General features: G+C 33.0%; 1 protein-coding gene across 3 annotated transcripts in view; it reads left to right on the top strand.

The window, feature by feature from the left end:
* The window catches only part of LOC124356997 (kinesin-like protein CG14535), a 420,258-nt gene that overhangs the window by 196,952 nt on the left and 199,082 nt on the right, over positions 1-24,224 (top strand). For all 3 annotated transcript variants that reach the window (XM_046808357.1, XM_046808355.1, XM_046808356.1), the window contains exon 4: positions 12,917-13,058. In XM_046808357.1, coding sequence (XP_046664313.1) covers positions 12,917-13,058 — 142 coding nt within the window. The remainder of the gene's footprint in view (positions 1-12,916; positions 13,059-24,224) is intronic.

The raw sequence follows: 24,224 nt of genomic DNA on the forward strand, positions 1-24,224 counted from the left end.
TAAAAACCTAAGATTGGTATAATGTTAAAATAAGGCATCCTGGAATAGCTTGAATTGGACAAGTTCAGTTCTGTACATTTAAAACAATAGTACTCCATTGTAAGAAACTGAATTTTTTGATTGGTTTAGAGGTCTAAAACTTGCTGACCAATAGCAAACCTAGAAGGTTACTTGTTTTGTTATGTTAGAACAAAACTACTGGAGAGCACTGCTCATTATCTTGTGTAAGTTTAGCCTTGTAGGCACATAGTTAGTAGTCCGGATTGAATGAAGACCCCAGTTTACGGGTATGTACATTTTATAAAGAACTTTGAACCAATCAACTAATTGTTTTAATTTAAATAAAAATTCATACATATCTTTATTGTGTAAAAAAAAATTTTAAATATCAATAAAATTTCATTAAAATGTTTTAAATAACTAAGAAGTAAATTGTTTTAACAAAGTAATAAAATCTAAACTACATTACAATTCTAATCAGATTTTTAATTTGTTTCTTATTAGGTTTTCGGTGAACCGGACAAGAAAACCAAATAAAAGGTGTAAGTGATTTAGTTTAATATATTAAGAAGAAGTATTTTATTTTTGTTGGATACAACAATTCAAGCTATAGTCAGGAAAATAAAATGGTTTAACTATTGAAAATTTATAATGAAATGTGCTCTTACTAAAAGTATATTAAGAAATGCAAAAATGTACAAAACATCAAATTAATTGTCAATTGAAGATTGCAACAAGATAAATAAAAAAAATTGTTAACATTACAAGACTACAATTTCATTTGGCAGAACACAAACTCCATTTAAATATTATTATTTATGATACAAACCAAATAATCTGGTTATAATTATTTGTCATGGAGTATCTCCACCAGAGGATACAGTGCATAACCTAATAATATACATATTTATTAGAGCAACCATGTTACAATGTATAGGTCAAATCTTTTTTGAGATATTTTGCGAATAGACAGACAAAAATTGAATTTTTCAAACCTCTAGAATGATGGAATAAATTACAATATTCATTCAATCTAATTATATTACTGTCACATAATAACTTGAAGAAATCTAACTGGACTTGTGCAGCTTCCACAACACTGGCCCTGGGGGTCATCTATTACACTTTTTAATATGCTTGAAGAATCATAAACACGATTTTCTAGTGAAATGTGAAGGCTAAATTCAGCTGAAAGCTTACACAAATTTACTTTTAAAACAGAGCAGCCTTAACTATACATTTTTGAAAGCAGGCAATTTTTCTTTGTTCCTTGTCAAGTGCACTTTTGGGATCAACCTTAATGAATTTGTATGTCAAGTTCTGCTTAGATTAATGATTTTTATTTACAAAAGTCACTTCACTCACTTAATGAGTATAAAAATTAAGAAAGCTAGATGTTAAGTTCAGTTTCATTTACATGACATGGTAATTGTAATTGTATTGGATGTTGGAACTATGACGTACTTTGACGAGTTAAGTTTACAAAATCCATGAAATTGTCATTGAGTTAGGACATGAAAATAAGAAGGGCATTTACATTCCAGAGAGTTGGCGGCAATCAAAGCTCCTATGTGACAGGGCATATGCATGCACGAAATGGTGCGACGCGATACTCCCTGAACACTGCGCACTTCACAGCCGGTTCTTCACGATCATTATTATCCTGTATGATAGTAAGAGGACATTACTGCCAGATCAGAAACTGAACCGACGCCATCTCTATCTCAGGCTCAATGTCACATCGTTTTCTCCAAGCCGACTTGTACGTCTTATTTTCCCTTCACACATAAAGTCTGGGAATCAGCTTAATATAAAACGGAACATACTTATAATTACGACTAGATCCAATTTAATCTTCATTTATTGTGCATGGAGGCACTCAGTGGATGAACGATAATTAATGAAGTGCGTATATTCCTCAATACAAAGCCGGTACTGATGTCAGTCAGGAGTGTGGAGTAGTCGGCTTACTGCATCATTGCTTATGGAAGTTACCAGGTTTTAATATAAAATATATTTTTATTTCTTTATTATTGAATTAAATTGTGGAAGAAATAAAAATGTCTTTTGTATTAAAATTACAGACTTTGTAAACGTTACTTCAAAATATATAAATCATATTTTTATTTGTTCACCAGCCGTTTATTTGCCTTTTCTGGAAGTGAATATGATTTAGAGGTGAAATTCGTGTCATAATAATTCCAGCACGGCATTTGAACGTCAGTATTATATGAGCCGTAAATTAATCAGCCGTATCACACCTTTTTCTTATGAGTCGTAGTTCATATGATGAAATAAATTACTCTTTATAGGTACCCAACTGTGATGCTAACCTTTTTTTGAAGGGCGATCTGAGTAATAATAATAATAATGATGTGTGATAATAATCGGCTGATTGTCAAGCCTATCACCTGAGAGGCTACAAAAACATCATGTCTCTTCTTATGTTTGACTATCTGTTCGCACGATATCTAGAAAACGGTCCGACCTATAGACGAGATTTGGTAAAGCTTCGTTGGCTGAGCTTTAGCAAAGCAACCATTCTTGGGGTTGGAAGAATACTCATTTCTCCCTTTCTATACGTCTGTCTATCTCTCCGCACGATATTTCGAAAAGGAACTGACCTATAAACAAAAGTTTTATAACGCTTCCTTGGCTGAGTTTTAGCAAAGCCTACCATTCATGGGGTTAGAATAATGTCATTTCTGCCTTTCTGTATGTTCGTCTGTCTGTCCGCACGATATCTCGAAAGCGATCTGACATTATACTTGAAATTGTGCGTTAAGCTTCATTTATATTTAAATAACACTGAGTTTGAATATGGTACATGTTTTGCCATTGGATTTTAGCATTAGCAAATATATTTACATTGGTCTTATGGGTAACCATGGTGGGAAAAAAAGTAGCAGAATAAATAAATTTGTAAAGAAACTCAATAAACCTATGAGATTTAAACGTGTGACATATTAAATCATGTAGCTTAAATATACCAACACATACAACACCATTTTATAGTGACAAAACCTAGTTTAATGAAAAAAATCTAAATTCATCATGTGGCAATATATATCGTGAAAAATTTCATATGTTGACTTTAAATTTAGAATGAAACTTAATTTCTACATGTATGAGTTCTATGAGACATCATTTTCGAGTCAACATCTTTTTTTTGTAGAATTTGTTCTGTCTATTTGTCAGCAGGAATGAAATGTCTCAAAGAAATGAATTGAGCTGTAAAATTGAAATTCTGCATTGCATACTCAACGAAGCTTGTTACGCACTTAGTGTGGTGTACTTCTACCGTTTTTATATACAGATAATATCGAGTAGGATGATGGCACATATCAATCCAAAGGATTTAGCTGAGCATTAGCAAACAATTTTACTTTTGTCTTACGGTTAACCATGATGACAACGAAAAGTATCGGAATAAATAAATTTGTAAGCAAATTGAGTATAATCATATGAGAGGTTTACTTGCGAATTGAGGAGCATTTCATCTATAGACATTATATTATTCAGTAAACTTAATTTCTACATAGATAAGTATGAGTTCTACGATGGTGCGTGTTTAACAATGGCATTATGCTGAGCGTCATTAAGTACTTACTAACATTATGTATGCTGGTACAATTTCTCTTTTGCCTGCCGAGGAGATGCAAAAACGTATTTTTCGAACGATTGTCCATCTATTCCAGGTTTCAGATCGAGTTAAATACTATATAAGAAGTTGAACTCAATGTTTACGTCTATTACCAGCCGTAGACTTGAATGCAAGAGAGTTGACGATTTATTCAGAGAGTTAATACTAGATTTGGTAGAAACATTTGGGGAGATATAGACAGTAAGTTATTGGAAATTCTAATTAAAATAAATTATGAAATGGAAAATGTTTAGCTACATTTATTTTATTGGTTATTAATTTTATTTTTGAAATCCTACGATAACTGTCCTACATACATATACATTTTTTAATAAAATAATGATCGTAGATCAAAGTAAAAATATATAAATCTAATTCTGTAAGTGTTCCTTAACATATTGCATTAATTATTGTATAATCTTTCTAATTTACTTTTAAACCGTTTGTATTTGAGTTATTTTTTACTTTAAGGTAAGTTATAGATGGTAAATTCCATACAAGTCATGATGATAAATATTATTTTATACCATAAATTAAATCAACAAGAAGGCTGGATAACATATCATACAGAAATATATTTATTCGTGAAAATATATCTTGCTTAGATAGTAATTTATTATCACATTATGAGGCGCAGGAGATATAAACTGGATCGCGGTTGTGCGTACTATTCCTTAGAGTCGATAAAATAACAATTTAAAATCGATTATTTATGGTCAATTTCTAGCGTGGGATACCAAGGCTATTTCATCAACCGGCTGCAGAAGCACCGAGACTTAGATTTAATAGCTTATTATATGAACTGATACATGTGCAGGTGCAAGTAATATCAGACTCGTACGTTTAGTGGCTTGTCTCGTCCTTCTGGCTGTAAATCAGAAATAATAAGATTAAACCTGGCGATGGCGATGTCGGCTTACTTCTCGCTGCGTAGCGGCCATAAACTCGATAGTTCATGACTCAGGCCCGGCTACGTCTCCATTGTGAGCAGAGTGCGGGACTACAGTCGCTACCGATCAACGGTACAATACAGCCTGTCTTCGTACGTTCACTTTACATCATTGTTATGTTCTTTAATGATTCCTAATCCCACGTTTTACTTTTTCCATGGTTCGGTCTCGTAATGACCTTCATTAAATAACAAGTGTCGAAATTTATGTTTACACAGCACTGTCCTGAGTGAGAGCCTTTTATTCGTATTGCTAAGACATCATGCCTTGGGCGCATAGGAAATGAATAAACAGGAACGAGCTTTGAATCCCTGCGCTGTGTGTTATTATTACCAGGCCAACTTATAACATTGATTCGTATTTCTCTCGATCCGTTCGTTGTTCTCACGTCAACCTGGACTTGCGCTTCTCTAATAATGTTCTGGTGACTGAGAAAGTCTGGCGGTTGTATATGCAACGTGAGAATCTCACAATGAAATCTTATAGTATTAATGTTTTAGATACCTGGCGTTCAAGAGCCGGTGTAACTACGCCATGAAAACCGGCTTCAGTATGTAGTGTTAAGGAAAGAGTTACATATATCGTCATCGTCAAAGTATTAAGTATCATCCAATGATTTTTTGGGATTTTGACTTCATCTTGTTATACTTTTACCTTTATCCTCGACAAGAAGTAATTACCTGATTTGTTATGTAAATATAAATTATTCTAAGTTATATTTGGGTCTTTTAAAGTTTTAGTAATTTGTGTTATTAACTCCAGATTACAGGATTATCTGTATGTTAGTATAACGAATGGCCAACTAAAACCATTTTTTAAATTATTTTATTTCCAGACACGTTTTTCGGTATTAAACCATCATCAGTGTGAATATTAACCTCTAAATAAATAATAAACAATAAACTAAATATACAAATTTGGACCATTTAAAACGATGTTAAGTTTACATGATACAGTTTTGATAAGTATTCAGTATGTAATATTTATATTTTTTCAAATATTGGGTTTTGCTTATTTTTAGATTGCTATTTAAAATTTTGTAAGAATCTTTGTTGTAATTTAGATAGATAACTAATTCTTCTTTCGTGTTAAATCTTTCTCCTTTCCTTTCGATATCCAAAATTTCCATGTTATTTTCAATATTTGTGTAGTTAAGGTTTTGGTTGACCTTTAGGAATTTAATTTATTTTTCAATGTTCAACGCATTTTAAAACTCCAAACCATTAGCATTAGAATATTAAATATGTTCATATCGTAGACTTTACTTTCCATTCTCAGATACACCGTTCTGACATGTTTCGGGTGCAGCTCATTACCCAGGAAGAACGTTAAAAATAATTCCAATTAACATCCTCTTGGGTGGATGAGGCAAGGCCAGTACTGTATGTCAGCCGGCGAGTGTAGTCCTCTGATAAGCGCCTGTCTGGAGCTCAAGAACAACATTAAACAAGGATTAAGTTTAACCCCAAAAAACACGAGGAACAACAACTTGGCAGTTACTTGCTCCTTATCTTCCCTCTCTCATTGTAAAACCAGTCCTGGCTTTTCCTTTGTAATAAGTCCTCGAGTCTACACAGCTGAATTACTTGTGTAATTAACAAAATAATCTATTTATTAAAATAAAGATGTTTTGAAAATGCACATTTGTAATATGTTCTGAAAGGAAATATATGTGTTATTGTACTTATGACAACTATGCTCTTGACTATTACAGTAATATTTGAAATAATAAATTTGCTAACTGTAATGTTCTATAATAAAAACTAAAATAAACTATCAAAGCCTGCAGGTAATTAGTTATCGGTGCTGTCAGCGATGCATTTTATATCTACTTTTCAGAATATTCTTTCTTTTTCTTGTAAGAAAAGTAAAATATTACAAGGATGTAAGTTTTAAAGCAAAGAGAGACGAAATATATGTACGAGAACATTGACATCGAAATTAAATTGAAAACATGAAATCGGCTTAACCAAACTGTAATCTGACGGGTTATTGAATTTTTGTGGGGTTCACATGACATAACCTGATTTGGTCTTGATTTGACAGGTTTCGTTTGTGTAATTGAAAATCTCTGTTGGATCTGGTTTCTCTTTCATAATAACTTATTGATGATACATTTTCTATCGTATACTTAGAAAAAATATAGTGTGTATAGACGATTGAACAATTTGTCCATACTTAATGAATTTAGTCTAACTTAAAAAGAGGAAAATAGTTCTTTAAAACTTTAGAGTAAATATTACAGCAGTAATGTTGTTATAAAATACAAACGAAATATTTTATTTTTTCCTTCTAAAACAATAAAAAAAGGTATTAAAACCAGAATTTTAAAATATTGCAAAAATATTTGATAGATAGAACGAGTTTCATTAGTTTTGAAATTTCTTCCAATTCATGAGATTAAAATATGGGAACTGTCCTGCTGTAAAACCACAGCCTGTTGAATAACGAAGCACTGTACAGTCGCAGAGCTTAATCTGTGAAATGAACTTAACTTGAACCAATTAATCTCGGAGGCAGGTGGTGGAAATGATGTTCATCTTCAACTGGCGGAGATTTAATTTACTAGGCAGAATACAAGACTTGTACAGAATAACTTATACAGTTTCTTGTTCATCGTATTGTAGTCAGCAGCTGTTTACAGTGCCTTTAGAAAGAAATATAGATTTTGTACATTATGGGTCTAGTGTTATTCATAGGCGAGAGTCAATTTGCATTGCCTAAACGTGTAACGTAGATTTTCATAAAATCGATGAATAAATAAAAATTACGATTTCTACATAAAATGACGATCAGTTTTTGAAATTGGGTATAAGAGAATACTATGAACTTAATACGCCAGTATGGAACTATATAACATGAGCTATGAACCACATTGGTATTGGTCCGTTGTATTCGCCTATTGACTTGACCTAGGTTTAGTTTACGTCTCCTAGCCAACCCGGACGTAGTTCCATCCAACTTCTCTTGTAGTTCTCTGTAAGTAGTCGACTGTGAGTGGCTACTGGGAGCAGCATGCGGATGTACAAACATGAGGACGGAGTAGGCAAATCTTCTCACCTCACACTCAAAATAGTTAAGTACGAAGATTTAGAAATCGGAGTGTTATAAATTATACAATTAGTTTAACCCGTGGATTTCCTTTACTTTCCTATCAGTGAAGGGGTCCGTTTTCTAGGCGTTCGTTTCTTATTAGTAGAGCAATGGTAATGAAAATTTAAAAAAGCGTCATTTCTAACTACATGGATACACGAATACTTCGTACTTTTATTCATTGGTAAGTTTCTGATATTAAATTTCTAATGCTGGATTTCGAGTTTTCCTATATATTGTTTTGATAAGTTAAATTTTGATCACTATTAAAATATTATTTTTTAAACATAATATGGCCTATTTTTAAACAGTAGCTAGAAATAAGATATACACATGCAACATGTATTATTGCCAGTCATAGTAGTTGCATTTTCCCTATGTCGTTAAAAGCACAACATGATCTTTTACAAAACAAGAGGCAAGTGCTATTGAGAATTCCTATCATTTTGTTGTCCGGTGACAGAGAGCTTAATCTTACGCAGAATTTAATACGCGAGTAGGAATTTCTTGATTAAATGTATCCGTATTGTGTTTGAGGGTATTCATATTTAAATTTGTCCATCATTGAAGCACATTTTACTTCATCTACAAAAATTTTCCGAACTATTTGTAACATTTTATAAAATCCGGACATAAAAATTCAAATACATAAAGTTTAGTAAGACTCCTAATGCCAAACTAAACCAAGAGTTTAGAAGAAAGGGTTTGGATACTTTATCGTTTAATTTCTAACACCCCTTCCTTTAAATTTGGCACTGTTTTAACCCTAATCCTGCGCTCGTAAAAAAGCAATTACGATCGCTGAAGAATGTTTCAATTATCTTAAAAGCAGTACTTTGAGCAAATTGAAGATGGAGTAACTGAGAATCTCAAGTGGAATAAATTATTACTCTCCGCTTGGTTATGGCCCGCTCCTACTTATTTTGTATTTTACAACAACACAACTCAAATTACTATCATATTTTAGAAAACAGTACATTTTATACCATTCACGTGGTGAGGTTTTAATTGCATTTTGGTTTTGACAAACCAAATTAAACATGCTAGTAGATATATGGTTTGATAAATTTATTTTAAAGAAGTAACCAATTATTATCAATTAGTAAATTGATTAGATCCCTTGGAGTGTATGCAATATATGTATAGTATTAAAGTACACAATTGGATTAAAAACATCGATCAATTATTTTCATGTAAACAATTGTATGATTTTACAATTAAATATTAAAACATGAATATTTACACTGGTGTTAAAATACACCACGTTCAATAATAATATCTCGCATAATACGTTTAAATTATGCTAAGAACAAATAATTACGTTTATTATTTTATAGAGTATAATTTTTGTTGATCGCTAAAACAAGATATAGCTTTCCACGTTAATTATGGCCTAGTATGGTTATAGACTGGGGGCAACGCATGTTCAATATGCCACTTTTTTATCCCAGACGTTTTTACTCTAAACGTCTAGCCCACGGCTGTCTATTGACAGAAGCTGATAAGCTCGATAAGTGTGGCGTTGAACAAATCGCCACAGGCTGACTTTTCTTTTACTGAAGGTTTCTGTTGAGATTAAATATTCGACCGTTGTCAATAATGCAACTAAATACTAAATCGATAAAACGTTTTATTGTCATATAGTGTGATATTTTATACTAGCAAAGACAATCTTATACCAACAATGACTCATTATTCCCAGGAGTTCGAAATTACACATTTATCGAGCGTTTCTGCACCAATTGATTGAGTTATTTTATTAAAAACTTTTCTTATTCAAGAATTTATGCGTCAAAAGAAATTTGATCCGGATAATTGGATTATGACGTATTCTAAGCCGCAAAAAACTTTAACCCTCTTTCAACCATGTCTCTCTTTTTGAGCGTATTCTGATTCAAAGTCGCTTCTTGTTTAGACTCGATATTCGGCCGTAGAAATCATGTAAATTTGTAGTCAAGTAATACAAAGAAATTGTTAGGGATTGGAAGAAATCTGAATTTATATTCGGATAAACAGGGATAACAACAGTATTTACTGATGTTTCACATGAATCAGAATAACATTCGCCATATCGTAAATAATATATAATAGTACATTGCAGGGAAACTCACATTGACAGTCAATACATTGTATTTATGTTATTTTTTTATTATTTTTATTAGTTGTTTTGACTCTCTTTTAAAATGGCTCCAATAACAAATAGAGATCTAAACCTTTGTTCGTGTTTGATCCAAACCAATGTGGGCACTTTTATTTGTGTAGAGAACCTCAAATCTGTAACACATCAGGGAAATAATGATCATCAGCGATAAGTGATGAATGAGTATACTTCGATTGAAGTAAATCTGCGGAACGTTACTTAATATAAACAATTAAATAAATGTATTAACTATGTATGTGAAGAAAACATTACGACAGTATGTGAACAATGATAAATATGGTGCGTTGTCCGTGCAATGGAACCAGATTTTTTAACACGGCGATATAAATGCACCGCTCAAACTTTATAACACTTGAGGAGCACATACGGCGTTGGGGAGGCGGTAACACGGACCACTCTCCACATGCCCCAACAATATACAGACAGAGCTCGGAAACAATTACGCCGACGGATGCAAACAATTCGCTGCCGTTTCCGCCGATTTTCCCGCGCAATGAGAGCGTTCCTATGCGGCGACACGAGTTCGCTTCCGTTTACTTCTGTCTGGGAGAGAGTTGACGTCTCTTATCAGCACCAGGTGTGCTGCGAGCGCTTTTGTTGTCCATAGAATAGCGATAACATACATCATCTTAGAAACGCTTTACTTCCGAGAATCGAGATAAGATTCAGCTGCAAACAACAGAGATTAAAAGTTTGACAGATAAGAAACTTACCAAAAGTGATAATTTTGATAAATTATTCTTTCTTGTGGTCTTTTATAAAGAATATAGTTGTAAATAAATGTTCAATTCACGGCGCCTCGGCAGATCACATTACATTACCCACACATTTGGTTGTAGTTAAAAACATACTTCTATCTTATTTTTAGCAAAACATTTTAATGGCAATAATTGCACCTGAACTATTGAATATTGCGACATGAAATTGAAAAGGGTTTAAGAATTCTGAGCTCGTTCAGAAAACCTCTGCTCTGTTAAATGTTTTAAGGGATATCAAGACGATAGCGGTACTTAGTTTTTTTTATAAATACCAGTGATACTCGTTTAAGTCAACCGGTAACTACCCTAATTTCCAATCAAAGTTGGTACGTTAATACTATTTACACATGTCTTAAATGAGCAAGATTCATTAATTAAATAAAAAGTTTAGCGGATATTCTTTTTGAACAAAAATATTATTTGGGTCATTGCACAGTCAAATATTACTGCTCACATGATCCAAAATTACCACCGAACCCGTTGTAATAACGTAGAATATCATGATGCTGTAAGGCAAACAGTAGCTCTTTTTTTAAGCTGACACTGGGAGTAGTTAAAATCACCGTAAGGACCTCTGTGTTTTTTGACTCCCAAGTGATATGTGAAGATCGTTTTGAGTGCTTTGCATGCCGAGAAGTGGTCTAAGTAACGAGATTTGTTCCTGAAGCATGGGCTAGGTACATTATTATCCTCTCTTCGTATACGCGAGGCAGAATTTTATCGACTTAGAACGCATAGTGCCTTTGTTGCGTTTCAACATCTCTGCTGCCTGGAAAATTCATGCATGACTAGGGCTCTCAAAGACAGCTTCAGAAATCGGGCTGCAGAGTCTGTTGGAAATCAGATAATTCCTTCCATCTAAGCTAAGTGTGGGAATCGGGTTTTTAGACAGGAATCAGAACTGTGTTCACTAAGCATATCCTATGATTCCTTTATAATTTGTATTGTTTACCATCCTTTGTACAAGTCCATCTTAAAATCGTATCGTTGTCTATCAAAGTTTGATACAACTCATAATAGGAAAGTCTTACAGAGTCTTCCTGGTCTGAGGAATAACCCTGCTCATTTTTAATTTAAAAAGTGAAAGAACAGCAAATTTGTAATAATCAAGAAAAACAGAAGGCAATAGTTCGATATAGACTGTTTTTTAGTTCTGTTTAGTCCTTTGATATTCCGCTCCATCATTTATATTGAAGACAATGAAAAAAATAAAGTATTTTGATTATTCGGATCCATAAAAATAGTAATACAAACGACGGTGTTCTACACTCAGTACTTAGTCAAGTTGTTTCCATCCTCGTGCAGGTCTAGTGTTTACCTCCCTTATTAACGAGGTCGTTACTTCAGTACGAAGTAATGACCCTTTCTCTTATCATCTGGCGATAACGACCCTCTGTTATCAGTATCGGTATCTCCCTGTCGAGGGCAGTGCTTATCGGATCAACGGATTAACCCTTGGCTAATCGGCTCTAATTTGTCTCTCCGCCCCTTCGCGATTGATGTGGCCGCTTCCTGCCGCTTATTTCACCCCGGCTTGCTCACTGTTGATAAGGAATAAGGAAAACAACAGAGATCCTCTGTTTTAACTAATACCTAAAAGTGTAGACTGAAAATAATAATTATAAAATGTTTTAGTGTCATTTAGTAGTAGCAATTTAGGGAAGACTGGCTCATAATGCCTTTACCATTTTGCCTATCTCAATTTATACCAACAGATACAAGTAAAGTGAATTATTCAATGCCATTGGGTTTATAGTGAAAGGTATTAAGAGCCTTAGAAGGATAAAACAGAGCTATCAACCGACATAAATTCAACCCCTATGTCTAAACGCATGGAAGTAAATAATTCAATGTACCTACCATATTTATAAAAAAATTTTAGTCATATCACAAAAACAATGCCTGTTATGGATATCTATATTCAACCTAACATTAAGAAGAATAAGATTTGTTAGCGTCTACATTTGCGTAACTAAATGTAATATAAAAAAAGGTAGTTAAAAATACGTAATTGAATTGAAGTAAATTACTCTAAATGAAAGGCATTATGAGTGGTATTGAGAGGTTTTAAAACAGTAACTTTTAAACTTAAATTACTAATAAATATTTTGGACGTGAAAAATCATTTACAATAATCTCAACTCGTGTTAATATATGTCTCTAGGCAATGTTTTAGCATTGATTTTGGTTTAAATATACCGTCTGTATGTCTTGCTATACAGTTAATACTAATTAGCAAATAGATTTCTTTTTTAAATTGTAATAAATATTTTGTAGTTATTACCCTTCTTAATGTTTTCTCTGTCCCTAGAGTGTCGCACTCGAGCGAGGGGCCGCCGGCGCCGCTCTCCTCCTCCCAACGCAAGGCTCTCGCTGCCCAAATGGCAGAGAGGTTACTGCAGGAGGAGGCGGATCCCATGAAGTCCTGGATCAACCCTAGGATATTTTCCAAGGTAAGAGTAATACCGTAATACGTAAACTTCTAAAAGAAATCGTATAAAAATTCAAACACCTCACTATATAACTTTTCATAACTGATATATTGAGTATAAATGTATTTTCTTCAAAAATCTACGTGTTATCATCTTTAAATTTGCTATAGAGGTTAATATTGACAGTGCATGAGACGAGAGCTTATATTCATTGTACAAGCATACGACTTTGTTTTTCGTGATATCGTTGGAATTATTTTCTCTAAAAATTAATTGTCACTCAAGTTTAAGTGGGTCGAGAAACAATAGGTTATTTATAAGGTTAAGCATATCATATGTCCATTTTGTTACTCAAACCATAGTTTTTAATCTTGAAAAGAACTATCGTTCACTCAAACAAAAGTTAATTCAGCGTCAGCCACACGAAGACTATTTGGCTAAAGACTGGTTAGAAATTAAAACTTTCAGTCTCTACCTTGTTGACTGACCATGGTATAACTGTTATTTACGTGTTAGACAGGTCTGCCAATCTAAAGATATATGATTGAAGAAAATTGCCGTTTAAATATGTTATTAATAACGCTTCTGATATCCTTCCAATCGGCTCCCATCAAAACAAATGTTCTTGCTTGTCTATTGTTTGTTTCTCTTGGAAAAAAACAAATAATTCATAATTTGCTTTTGTATCGTAAAAAAGGTATATTAGTACCATAGTGGAAAGATTTCTGAAATGTGTTTTACATTTTGAGTTGAAGTTAAAGGGATTGGAACGTAAAGACAAGTGTATGGAAACGTTCTTAATTACAGTATTTATAAAAGTCTTCATAGCCATTTACAGATTTTCAAGTATGGATTATAATTTCATAACAGTTTTCCAACAAGACGTATTGTATTAAAGTCGATTAAAATACATAAACAATGAATTTAAATATATCTAAAGTTTATTCTGTACTTTAAATTACAGCAGTTATCTTGCATTTCATCCTCAAGTAAACTGTGAACTCTGTATATTCATATATTAATGTTCTTACTGTATAACGGATGAAATGAAATGAAATAGCCTATGTCTTTATTTTTTGAGGCGGAATTAGAACTGTAAAGCTCTGTCTACCACTCAACCTTAAGATAATATACTAAAAAACAGATAATGTGACAAATAAAAACAGTTTTAGTAATATTCCCTTAAAAGTATAGAAGATTCTTACAATTTTACGAAACAAATGTAAATATATTGTATTTACCGAAATAACCTTAATACAAAACACAATACAATAATAATTAAAATATATTTAGGTCAACTAATCAAATTGCCAACTAAATCAATTTGTAATCATGTAAAATCTCATTCATCCAACCATTCATACCACCCGCCCTCCCCACAGTCAACACCAACCACCATCTCTACACGCCTGCAACCAGTCTCCGTACATTGCCCCGAACCGAGCACGGCTCTCGATATTTTTGATATCGTCAGAAGTAAGTTCCATAAACGGCAAGCTTGAACAGTGAACGACCTATTAAAAACTGATGGACAGAAATAGCAAGGAGAGAAGCTCCCCAACGTGGGAGATTTCTACTGATAATACAGAAATTGAAAGTACAATTTATTATCGAACAGGTAACTAGGGACTGATTGCTGAGTGTAAAAGAGTGATGATTTGGTCCTCACGAGGCTTTACAAAGCTTCAGGAGATAAGGAAATAAGGAGAAACGTGTGCAACACGGCGATGGTCATTGAGAAAGGATTTCTGTCATCCACGTCTCAATAAAACTAGACATCTCACATTGTTATTGTTTGCAAGGTTCTCAAACCACACTACCAAAAAATACTTATTCAGCAATCTTAGTTTTTCTCAATTTTGAGTGACACTCGCCTTACATCAGAAGTGGGTACTAAATTCCAAAAGCTATGTACTGCAATTCTGCGCAGACGATCATATTACTATTATCTCACAGGTGATCAAAATGAAAATATTAAGTTCTCTGACTTTGAGTATTTACGCAGCAGCCAGTTTCTCTTAATCTCTTGCCTCATGAATAATCGGAATAAATGCCATTTGGAAGCACGGAATCCTATACCAATTCGCCTTTGTGAGTATTATCAACATACTCTAGATTATAAAACAATTGTTGACCCTAGATTCCATTACTTTAGTCTAGTAATTAATCAATTAATCTTAGTCAATAGTTATGTAAAATGTTTCGCATTAGATCCACTGAAAAAATGCTAATTGAAATATCAGCTAATCCCGTCCACAATTGACAAATCTACAGTGGAAGTAGTCGTAGTTTTGGTTAGCGAATACGTAACGATGACTACACGGCAGTCTACACGATCATTCAGTCGGATAAATGGTCACATTACCGGCAACAGAGGGCGCTTGGGGGCTGTAAATCGAGCAGAGTATCGGGATGCTGGTGCAGCCCAGCTAAATTATTATAGTGGGCCGACTTCACCCTGAGCCTTGACCCTGGGTCGCGAGTCACCGATCATTTACTTTTCTGTTCACTAAGAGTTTAGGGGTTGGGTTGTGCATTAAGAATTGATGTGTGTCGTGAATTAAAGAAAATCGAGAACTATTTCTTAACACCTTTTTATAGTCAGTTGCATTGTTTTCATTCTAAACAGGTATTGAGAGTAATCAATTGGTTTACATTGTTAAAATATATGCCTGCTCCAATTTTTCCTTTCGATTTCGAAAGGAAATTCTGTATTTACAGAAATAAATATAATGGTTAGAATAAAATCACAAACATTACAAATATTAGGTTAAAAATTAATGAGCCTTATTTTTCTCTCTTTTAAGCCTCAGCCCTTAGCTATGCTGGCTTGTATTTGGTCACTGTGGCTATTATTATCACGGGATTTGAACCCGTGATCTCTCATTTAGGGAGCCGTGACTGTGTCCACTAGTCTACGGAGGAGCCTGTAGCTCGAAACTTTGTTTGAAGATTGTCGATAACAATGCAAACCTCTTGCAGTATTATTCATAATAAAATAAAACTGTTTTGTATCTCCAATAATAGTTACAGCCAAACATACTAAGTGTGCTAAATAAATACTTTTATGTCATCATTACTTTAGTTGCGTCAGGTTCAAACGGTATGAAAATCTATCATATCGGATCTATCACAATATAAATACAACGAGCAATATTTATATTACTGGTGAAAAGAATTGAGAATAATGATTTATTCCAGCATTTAAAATGCACAAAAACAAACTAAATGAAAATTTCCCTGGAAAACACTGACCACTCTTACAAGTATTGTGGTCAGTGATAGTACTAAATAAAAACTAATAAAATTCTTGAGTCCATAAATATTTCGTTGCTACCAGTTGAGCCGCACTTTGTGGCGTCTGTCAGACACAGCTGACTTTTACCTTGCTAATTATAATTAACAAACTACAAAACATAATCATTTAGACTAAGGACAAAATATACTTGAAAAGCTGTAGTACTTCATCCAACAATATTTTACTGTATGCTTATAATAAACAAAAAAGTAATACTCGCAATGTTTAAAAGAAAAATTTTCAATTAAAAGTGATAATTAAACAGAAAAATAAACAACTCGCCCCATATTAATAGAAGAAACTTAAATATGTTGTAACAAATAAAATATTTCAGCTATACAGCTTCCCTGATACAATTATTAATCCTTAAAATGAGAAACATCTGGTTGAGAAAACAACCAGTTTTTAATTTGAACGCAAAAATTATTTATGTTTTGCACTTTCTTTATTTCCTCCGGTAATAAATTGAATAATTTTGGACCGCTATACTGAAAAGAATGTTTAAATAAAGACTTGGAAACTTTCAACGTTCTGAACATTCTACGATCAATGCTTCTGGTCAAATATAAAAGATCTGTTGTCCCAGTGTTTCCGCTACGCAAATAAAATAATCTCACGTAAATAAAATAATCTCAATTAGAGGTGGAGTGTTGTGTTAAATTACAGAAAGCTATATCCTTATTGGTTTCTTTCTCCAATATAGAGTTCATATCCTATAAACTCTCGTTACATATGCTGGATAAATCTCGAGTCATTGCTGAAGCTGATGGGTTAAGTCTTCGGTATCACTTTTGTTACTCACTGATTGTACTTCATACATACCAATTTCGGTTTTTCAACCATCCACTCACAGTTACCTGAACCGATATATCAGGGCTTCTACGTACTACTGGAAACCGGTCTCTGGTTTTACATTCGCAATCCTCCATCTCACCCGAGTATGGAGTCCATAATTTACATATTCACCGTGCTCTATCTTTGCTCTGATCTCCATATTCTTCTGGAATCTTTAACTACGAGTCGTTTATTTGTACCAGAAGGTGCTTCCATCTTGTCTCTCCAACTATAAGTGGAATTGTGGATTCTATCCTTATCCATACTGCGCAACGCTCCTACTCAGATATAAGCTGAACAGGACTATTTAGCTGGTCTAAATACTATTGTTTAGGTTTACCATCTTTAATTTATTGTTTTTCTGTACTTCACTCACAGTATATTCCAGTCGTCAGTAGGCTACATAAATTCGTGGTAGCCTACATAATATGTTACCTATAATGTTTAAACACTATAATTACACAAGCCAATGGCAACTTCATGCTTGTAGAGGAGTAAATAATAGTTTTACTTTATTCGTTTGAGAATCTTGTGTTAACATGAATATCTATAGTTTTTCACAGTATATTAAAAACTTACAAATATTACAAATTTTCCAATACTTATTTGTTAAAAAATATAAATAAATATTGGAAAATTTGTATTTGTTTACCAGTGATAGTAGCTTTTTCCAATACTCCAAGATTCTCCATTCAGGTTGTGTTTAAATGCACCCATTCCATATTTCAGTTATTGTTTGTTGTACTAATCTTAATGTGACCTATTAAAAAAAATTCTAACTACAAAAAAAAAATTACTTCGATTACTAGCAGTTAGTTTTCTATTATATTACTAAAACACAGAGTACTATAATTGTTCTTTTATACCTGGAAAACGATACTTTTTCTCTCACATAAATTCTATAGAAAAAATGTAAAGAACTAACCGTATTGAGCAGGATAAAATAGTGGTTATTTCAATTACTTGTTTACGTTATTTTCTGTTACAAATATATAAGTGGAATTCCATTTTGGGATGCTTCTATTACATCATTTGATGAAAAATCAGCCATTTTGGATTAAATAAAAAAACAGCAGGTGGAACTTAGCATCCGATAATATTGTGGCCCTTAATCGAATGATGACTCGCCTAATAAATCAAGGTGTCGATTTGATAGCAGGGGTGGACAGGGGACAGGGGAGAGGGAGAGAATGAATTTGTCACATGTAGCTGAGATTGCAGCAAGCCAGAGGGCGGCACTGCAGGTCACATCTGGTGCGGGATTTATTGTTTGGGAAACGAGCAAATAATTTGTCGAGGAAGCATTTCTCATAAGTTGTCAATAGTAAATCCCCCTCTCATCCAGGGTTGGGTACAGATCATGGAGGCTATATGTTTGTATTTCTCTAGATCTGCGATTTTTTCTGCCCTTATCGCAACTTTAATCTGGCCGTTAGTTTGCCTCGGTGGATATAAGTTATTGCTTCCTCTGTTTACTCTGCTGTACGCTTTGAGCACATCTTTCCAATAAAACCTTTACGAACTTTCTCAACTTACAATACTGTTGTCTTTACTGCGTTTTTAATTTATTTTTGTTTGGACCTTGAGCAAAAAAGACGGTTGCGAATGAAATCTCATTGGAAATAATATTTTTTAAGATTATTGAAAAAATCTAACATAAGTATTTAGTCTTGAGGTTAAATGCCAAATGGCTTATGTATCAATATGTATTCTCTTCATGTAAAAATAAAAATATAAAAACCAAATATTGGTAAACTCTTTATGAATTTTCGTATGTCTTTAGCATACTTCTTCAGATAACAAATAGTGTATAAATATTTACAAAATTAAATAATTAAACTAACTAAATATAAACAAGAAAAAGAACTGAAATAAAATAATAAACAGGGGAAAATACCTCACAGCTGATGTTTCATCAGAAATACCAAAGAGTAAAAAAAATTAGACATTAATTGCAATACATAAACATTATAATTTTTACCAACAAATAGCAAGTCAACATTTTCTTCATTGGTAAAATACATACTGCTCATTTTTCTGTAATCTTTATTGCAATATCAGTAGTACTATAAATTAACAACAATAGTTCTGTTAGCATTAGTGTTATATAGGCCACATTTTGTGGTGAATAGAACGTCTTCCATCCGATTGTTTTGAACAAGTGACATAGGGATTTCATTATGATTGAGTATATTCTATCCGATTGCTGTTATCATTAGAGTTATATGATTATTATATGTATCATTAGTGCTTAGTGGCAAAAGCATTTTATGTCTGATTTCTGTTAGCAACAGTATTGTTTTGTGATACCAGTATTTTATTTAATACATATATACTTAACAGAGAAGGTTTTATCCAATCCATATATTGGTATATATTAAAATTGTTTTAATTGATCAGTGTCTTAGAAGTGTTTAAAAAAGGAACAAATCATAAATCTTCGGGTATTATGTAATATATTTTATGTCTGATGTCAGTTACTCAGGGCTGGTGATGGCGCTAATAACCCTGAGTAAAAATCCACAAAACAGTTCTGTTTAGCTTACATAAATGATGACTCCTACCAGTGACTAAATAAAACATTTATTTTAGAAATACATAAGATATCTCGAATTCCAGCTATGAGTAACCGATCACATTCTTGTTGAAAGCCATGAACTTTAGGAAGCAAGTTCAGAAGAAGCTACGATCTTATGAAGTAAGCAGAGATGGTGATTGGTGGAGAATAAGAATGTCCCCAATTCGTATATCTACCGAATTAGAAGTAACTTACTGTTGCAGAACACATCTGCAAAACCTAGCGGAGCTGTTGCATTGACTGCGCTGTACTATGATTTTATAGAAACTAATTATAAAAGTGGTCAGAAACCCTCTAGAAAAGTATATGTATTGTTTTTCATGTGACGTCTAAAGAATATATGACAACGACGATTTTTACGTAAGTTAAAGTTCAAAGGTAAAAATGTATCTTATTTTAATAGTTTTCAAACACAACTACATCTAGATAGATTGTGTTCTGTGAAAATCAGGAGCTAATATATGTAGGCAATGTGATTCATCCATGACCAGCAAGTACCTCAAGGAAAATAAGCGCTGCCTTCATCCGAATAAAACAGTAGCAGTGATTATGCTTAATTGAAAACTTTAATAAGAACAGTTTCGGACCTCACACATTTGAGCCTCACACATTTTATCATACAGTATAAATAACAGAGAAAAACTTTTTACAGTATTTTATGCCGGTAAAACACATGTATACAAGGTTTTATTCATTACCATCACTATATGCCCCAAAACATTCTTAGTTGACTGTACATAACTAGGAGTAGTAGATCATTGGTTTCTAAATCTTTTGTTTAGTGTAAAAAAAAATTAAAAAAAATAAACAGGAATTAACAATGTTAATAACAAAAATATCCATTTATATTGAAATTGGAGGAAAAGTATTTTAAATAATATAAAAGTGGAAGTGGAAGGAAGTGTTAGAATCATAGCTTCTCAAACGTAATGCTAAAACAATTCCGCATTAAGTTGAACGGCTTTAGATATGAATCACATCAAACATTCATAAATATTTAATTCTTGTACTGCCGTATAATTAATTACATTAAGCATCACTGAACGTAAAGACGTTTTAACTGAATATTTAAATACAACTTGCAAACGTTTTTACGCTGCAACGATAACGTTTTAATAAGCTCTAAAATGCTTATCTGCTAGAAATTCCCACGCATAATTAACTTTAGTTAAGTAATTATTTCTTATTCATAGCAATCAAAAGATAAGAAAAGATCTCTCCTCGGAAGCGTAATTAATTAAAGTGCTGATGTCAAAGAGGGGAGTTTAAACCGTTTTATGACCTTGCCCTCTTTCATTCCAAGCCGGGCCTCCATTACATCTAGATGAAAGGCTGCCCTAGCTCAAGATGAAAAATGTCTAGTGCACTCCTCCGCATGTAAAGTATATGATTGATGGTTGAAACCGAGGTAGAACAGCCTCTCCCGCCCCCTCCCCTGAGTATAAGAGTGGTAACAGAATTATTGAAAGAAAAATCCTCGTCATCGGAGTACTATATTTTAGGTTCATTACTCTACAGAATTGTTAATTTTCCTCATGATTTTAACGATATGAGTGTTAATTTATATTGTACGTTACAATAGTTATCTTATTTTTCATCGATTGTTAATGTAATAAATATTACATTCAATGTAAATAAAAATACGCTTGATTTTCACAATTATTGTTTGCTTTTCAAAGCGTTAGAGTCCCAACGATTAGTTTTACATCATCAACCTTTATTAAAATTACTTACAGATTATTGTAAGAATTGTTTCAGGAAACATATGATAGTATTTGGGGATTATATTGAAATTTGATAGTAATATATACCTTAATGTAGCCTAACTTACTGATACAAATATAAAATATATTGTCACTAGTTTCAAATTGGCGGCCTTTATGCAAACTGCTAATTAGGACAATTACATTTATTTCAATGTTAAAAATTCACTGAATATTATGCCAGGATTTAGCGTATTTCTAAACATTTTTACAACTTAGTTTTTCGTAAAGTTATGCGTGCAAGTTTTAAATCTGCATCCATTAGAAAAATACGTATATTTTTTTATTTAGTTTAACTGTAATTTATTTTATAATATGAATTTATGAAATAATATTTTTCGTGTCAAATGAAAAATTAAAAATTAGTAATGGTATTCAATAATTCACATTTTTCTATTTATGTACTTAGATACAACCATTGTATGAAAAAGTATATCCCCACTTCTCTTTCTTTCCCACATTCTCCCGGATAACTCTTCCACCGCTACTCTAATGGGACCCGTGCCGTGACGAGTCAATTCACTTCTAATTCAACTTTAATTGGAACAACCCCCTCTTCGGTCTCGGCAGTGCGGCATTTTAAGAAGAGGGAGAGAATTCACAATTACACCGCGGAATTCAATTGCCGGGTTTTAAATTCACCATAAGAACATACGGAGTGTGAATATTAATTCGTTTTAGCGAAGCTGTGTCTTTTACACAAGTTTATAGAAACACTCAGAGGAACTTTTATATGGCCTTAAAAATTCCTGACTCAATGGAAAGTTTCCTTCACAAGCAAGACGGTTTCTGATGGATTTCTGAAATACGACAAAAACAGGATTAACATGCGTGCAAGGAAGGGTGGATCTTAACAATGGTGTCGGTGTCTGTGTGAGTGAGCGTGTTCAACGAAGAAATGAAAGAGCAGACAAAAGACGGGAGAGGGATCCACATCGAATTACATATTTCATTCTTGTACGATTGAAGATCAAAGGAAAGTGTGTTAAAAATGAAAACCTACACAAAATACTGTTCTAATATTTTAAAACAAGTAAGTAAGGAACTGTACAGATTGTAAATTATTGGATGAAATGAACTGTTACGGAATTACTTCAATTGAAACATCAGCACATTTTTCTGTTGAAGAGTGACGCTCCAATTTATTTTATTTTACAACCCCTGCTCTTCAAACAGTGGTCTGACGCTCCAATGCCTCTGTTCGATGCCCCTTTTGATTATCTCCCCTATTTTTGTTTGTCATTTCAATCCCTGATCACAAAAGAGGAAAAGGTGTCATTGACTTTCAATCTTATTTCCCTCCGATTTCTTTCTCTCCATGAAAATTTTACAAATACTATATTTGCATGGCAGATAAAGAAATTGTAACTATTTTATATAGTACTGAAAGTTGCAATAATAAAACCATGTCAGTGTTTATTGAACAAATTGTACTTTGTCTAAATTTCGGCCTAAGCTCGACTCTTGTATTTATTAATAAAATACATATGTTTATGTAAAACAATCGCTACGTGTAGTAAGAATCTAGGGCAGTGAGAAAAAAATATAATTCTTCTGAGGGTTGCAACCCCTATGCATGTTTCATCTTCATGAAAATGTTTTAGTTTTTCTACTAAAGGCCAAAACTACATATGCAAAAATTTAAACTTTATGAGTTACCTAGAAATTAGAGAATTGGTGATACGTGAGTGAGTACCTTGAAATGTAGATAATGCTATTAGAAATCTTACTTTGTAATTAAATTATATTTCACCCTTTATTAGTATCACTAGTATGTTATTGATACTATATATTAACATTATTTAAAGAATATAGAGCTTTACACAGAGTTATCTCCAAAAACTCTTTTAACTAAAAAAAGTGTAATAGTTTATGTAATAGCTTGTTTATCAATATACTATATATATAAAAGAATGTTCTTAAAATTAGATAAATTAATTAAAAATAGATGAGATGATAATAGTTTATAAATGTATATGAATTTGTATTAACTTTTTAAGCAGTTGTTTAATTATAAACTCTCATTTTTAAGATAATTATAGCAGTTACCAATTTTAGAGAACCCAACAATCATTGAGAACTTTGCAAATCGTCATATGTTTAAAAATGTTTGTTATTTTTAATTACATTTAAATGTATTCGTTTAAAGTTTAGGTCTCAGAACCTCGTAGTAATTTGGACAAGTTTACACATTCTGAGTGTACATTTCAGGTAGATATAACTATTAGCATCGCGCTTCTTCGCCAAATGTAGCTGAAGACACTGAAGGTGAGATCACCCAGCCAATCGCGGAGGACTGTCATCCTATCGCACCATTGATGAAGACCGATAACCCCAGTTCCTGCATCGGCTCGCTTATGTACCTCCTCACTCACCCCGCGACTTCCATCAGTGTTTTGTCAGCTTGAGTTATGATCCGCCCTGTAATCCGGCTCAATCCCGCGGAGTCCCGCCTCATTTTTTACACTGACAGACAAATCTAAATTCAAATGGAGGGACAGTTTCCTTTACTCACCCTTCAAACTCTGAAGGGAAAGTGGAGTTTCTTATCCTGATGTTTGATAAAGGGATGAGTTATACCGCGGCGGAAGACAGCCGTTAATGGTTTTTCTTATTAATGAAATTAATGTATAACTTTTCTTAACATTCCTTTCAAGGAATAATTAAATTTATTTATACGTTTCTTATTATTTATGAACTATGAAGCATCTATT

The sequence above is a fragment of the Homalodisca vitripennis genome, chromosome 3 (assembly GCF_021130785.1).
Source record: "Homalodisca vitripennis isolate AUS2020 chromosome 3, UT_GWSS_2.1, whole genome shotgun sequence".
NCBI classification, from domain to species: Eukaryota; Metazoa; Arthropoda; class Insecta; order Hemiptera; family Cicadellidae; genus Homalodisca; species Homalodisca vitripennis.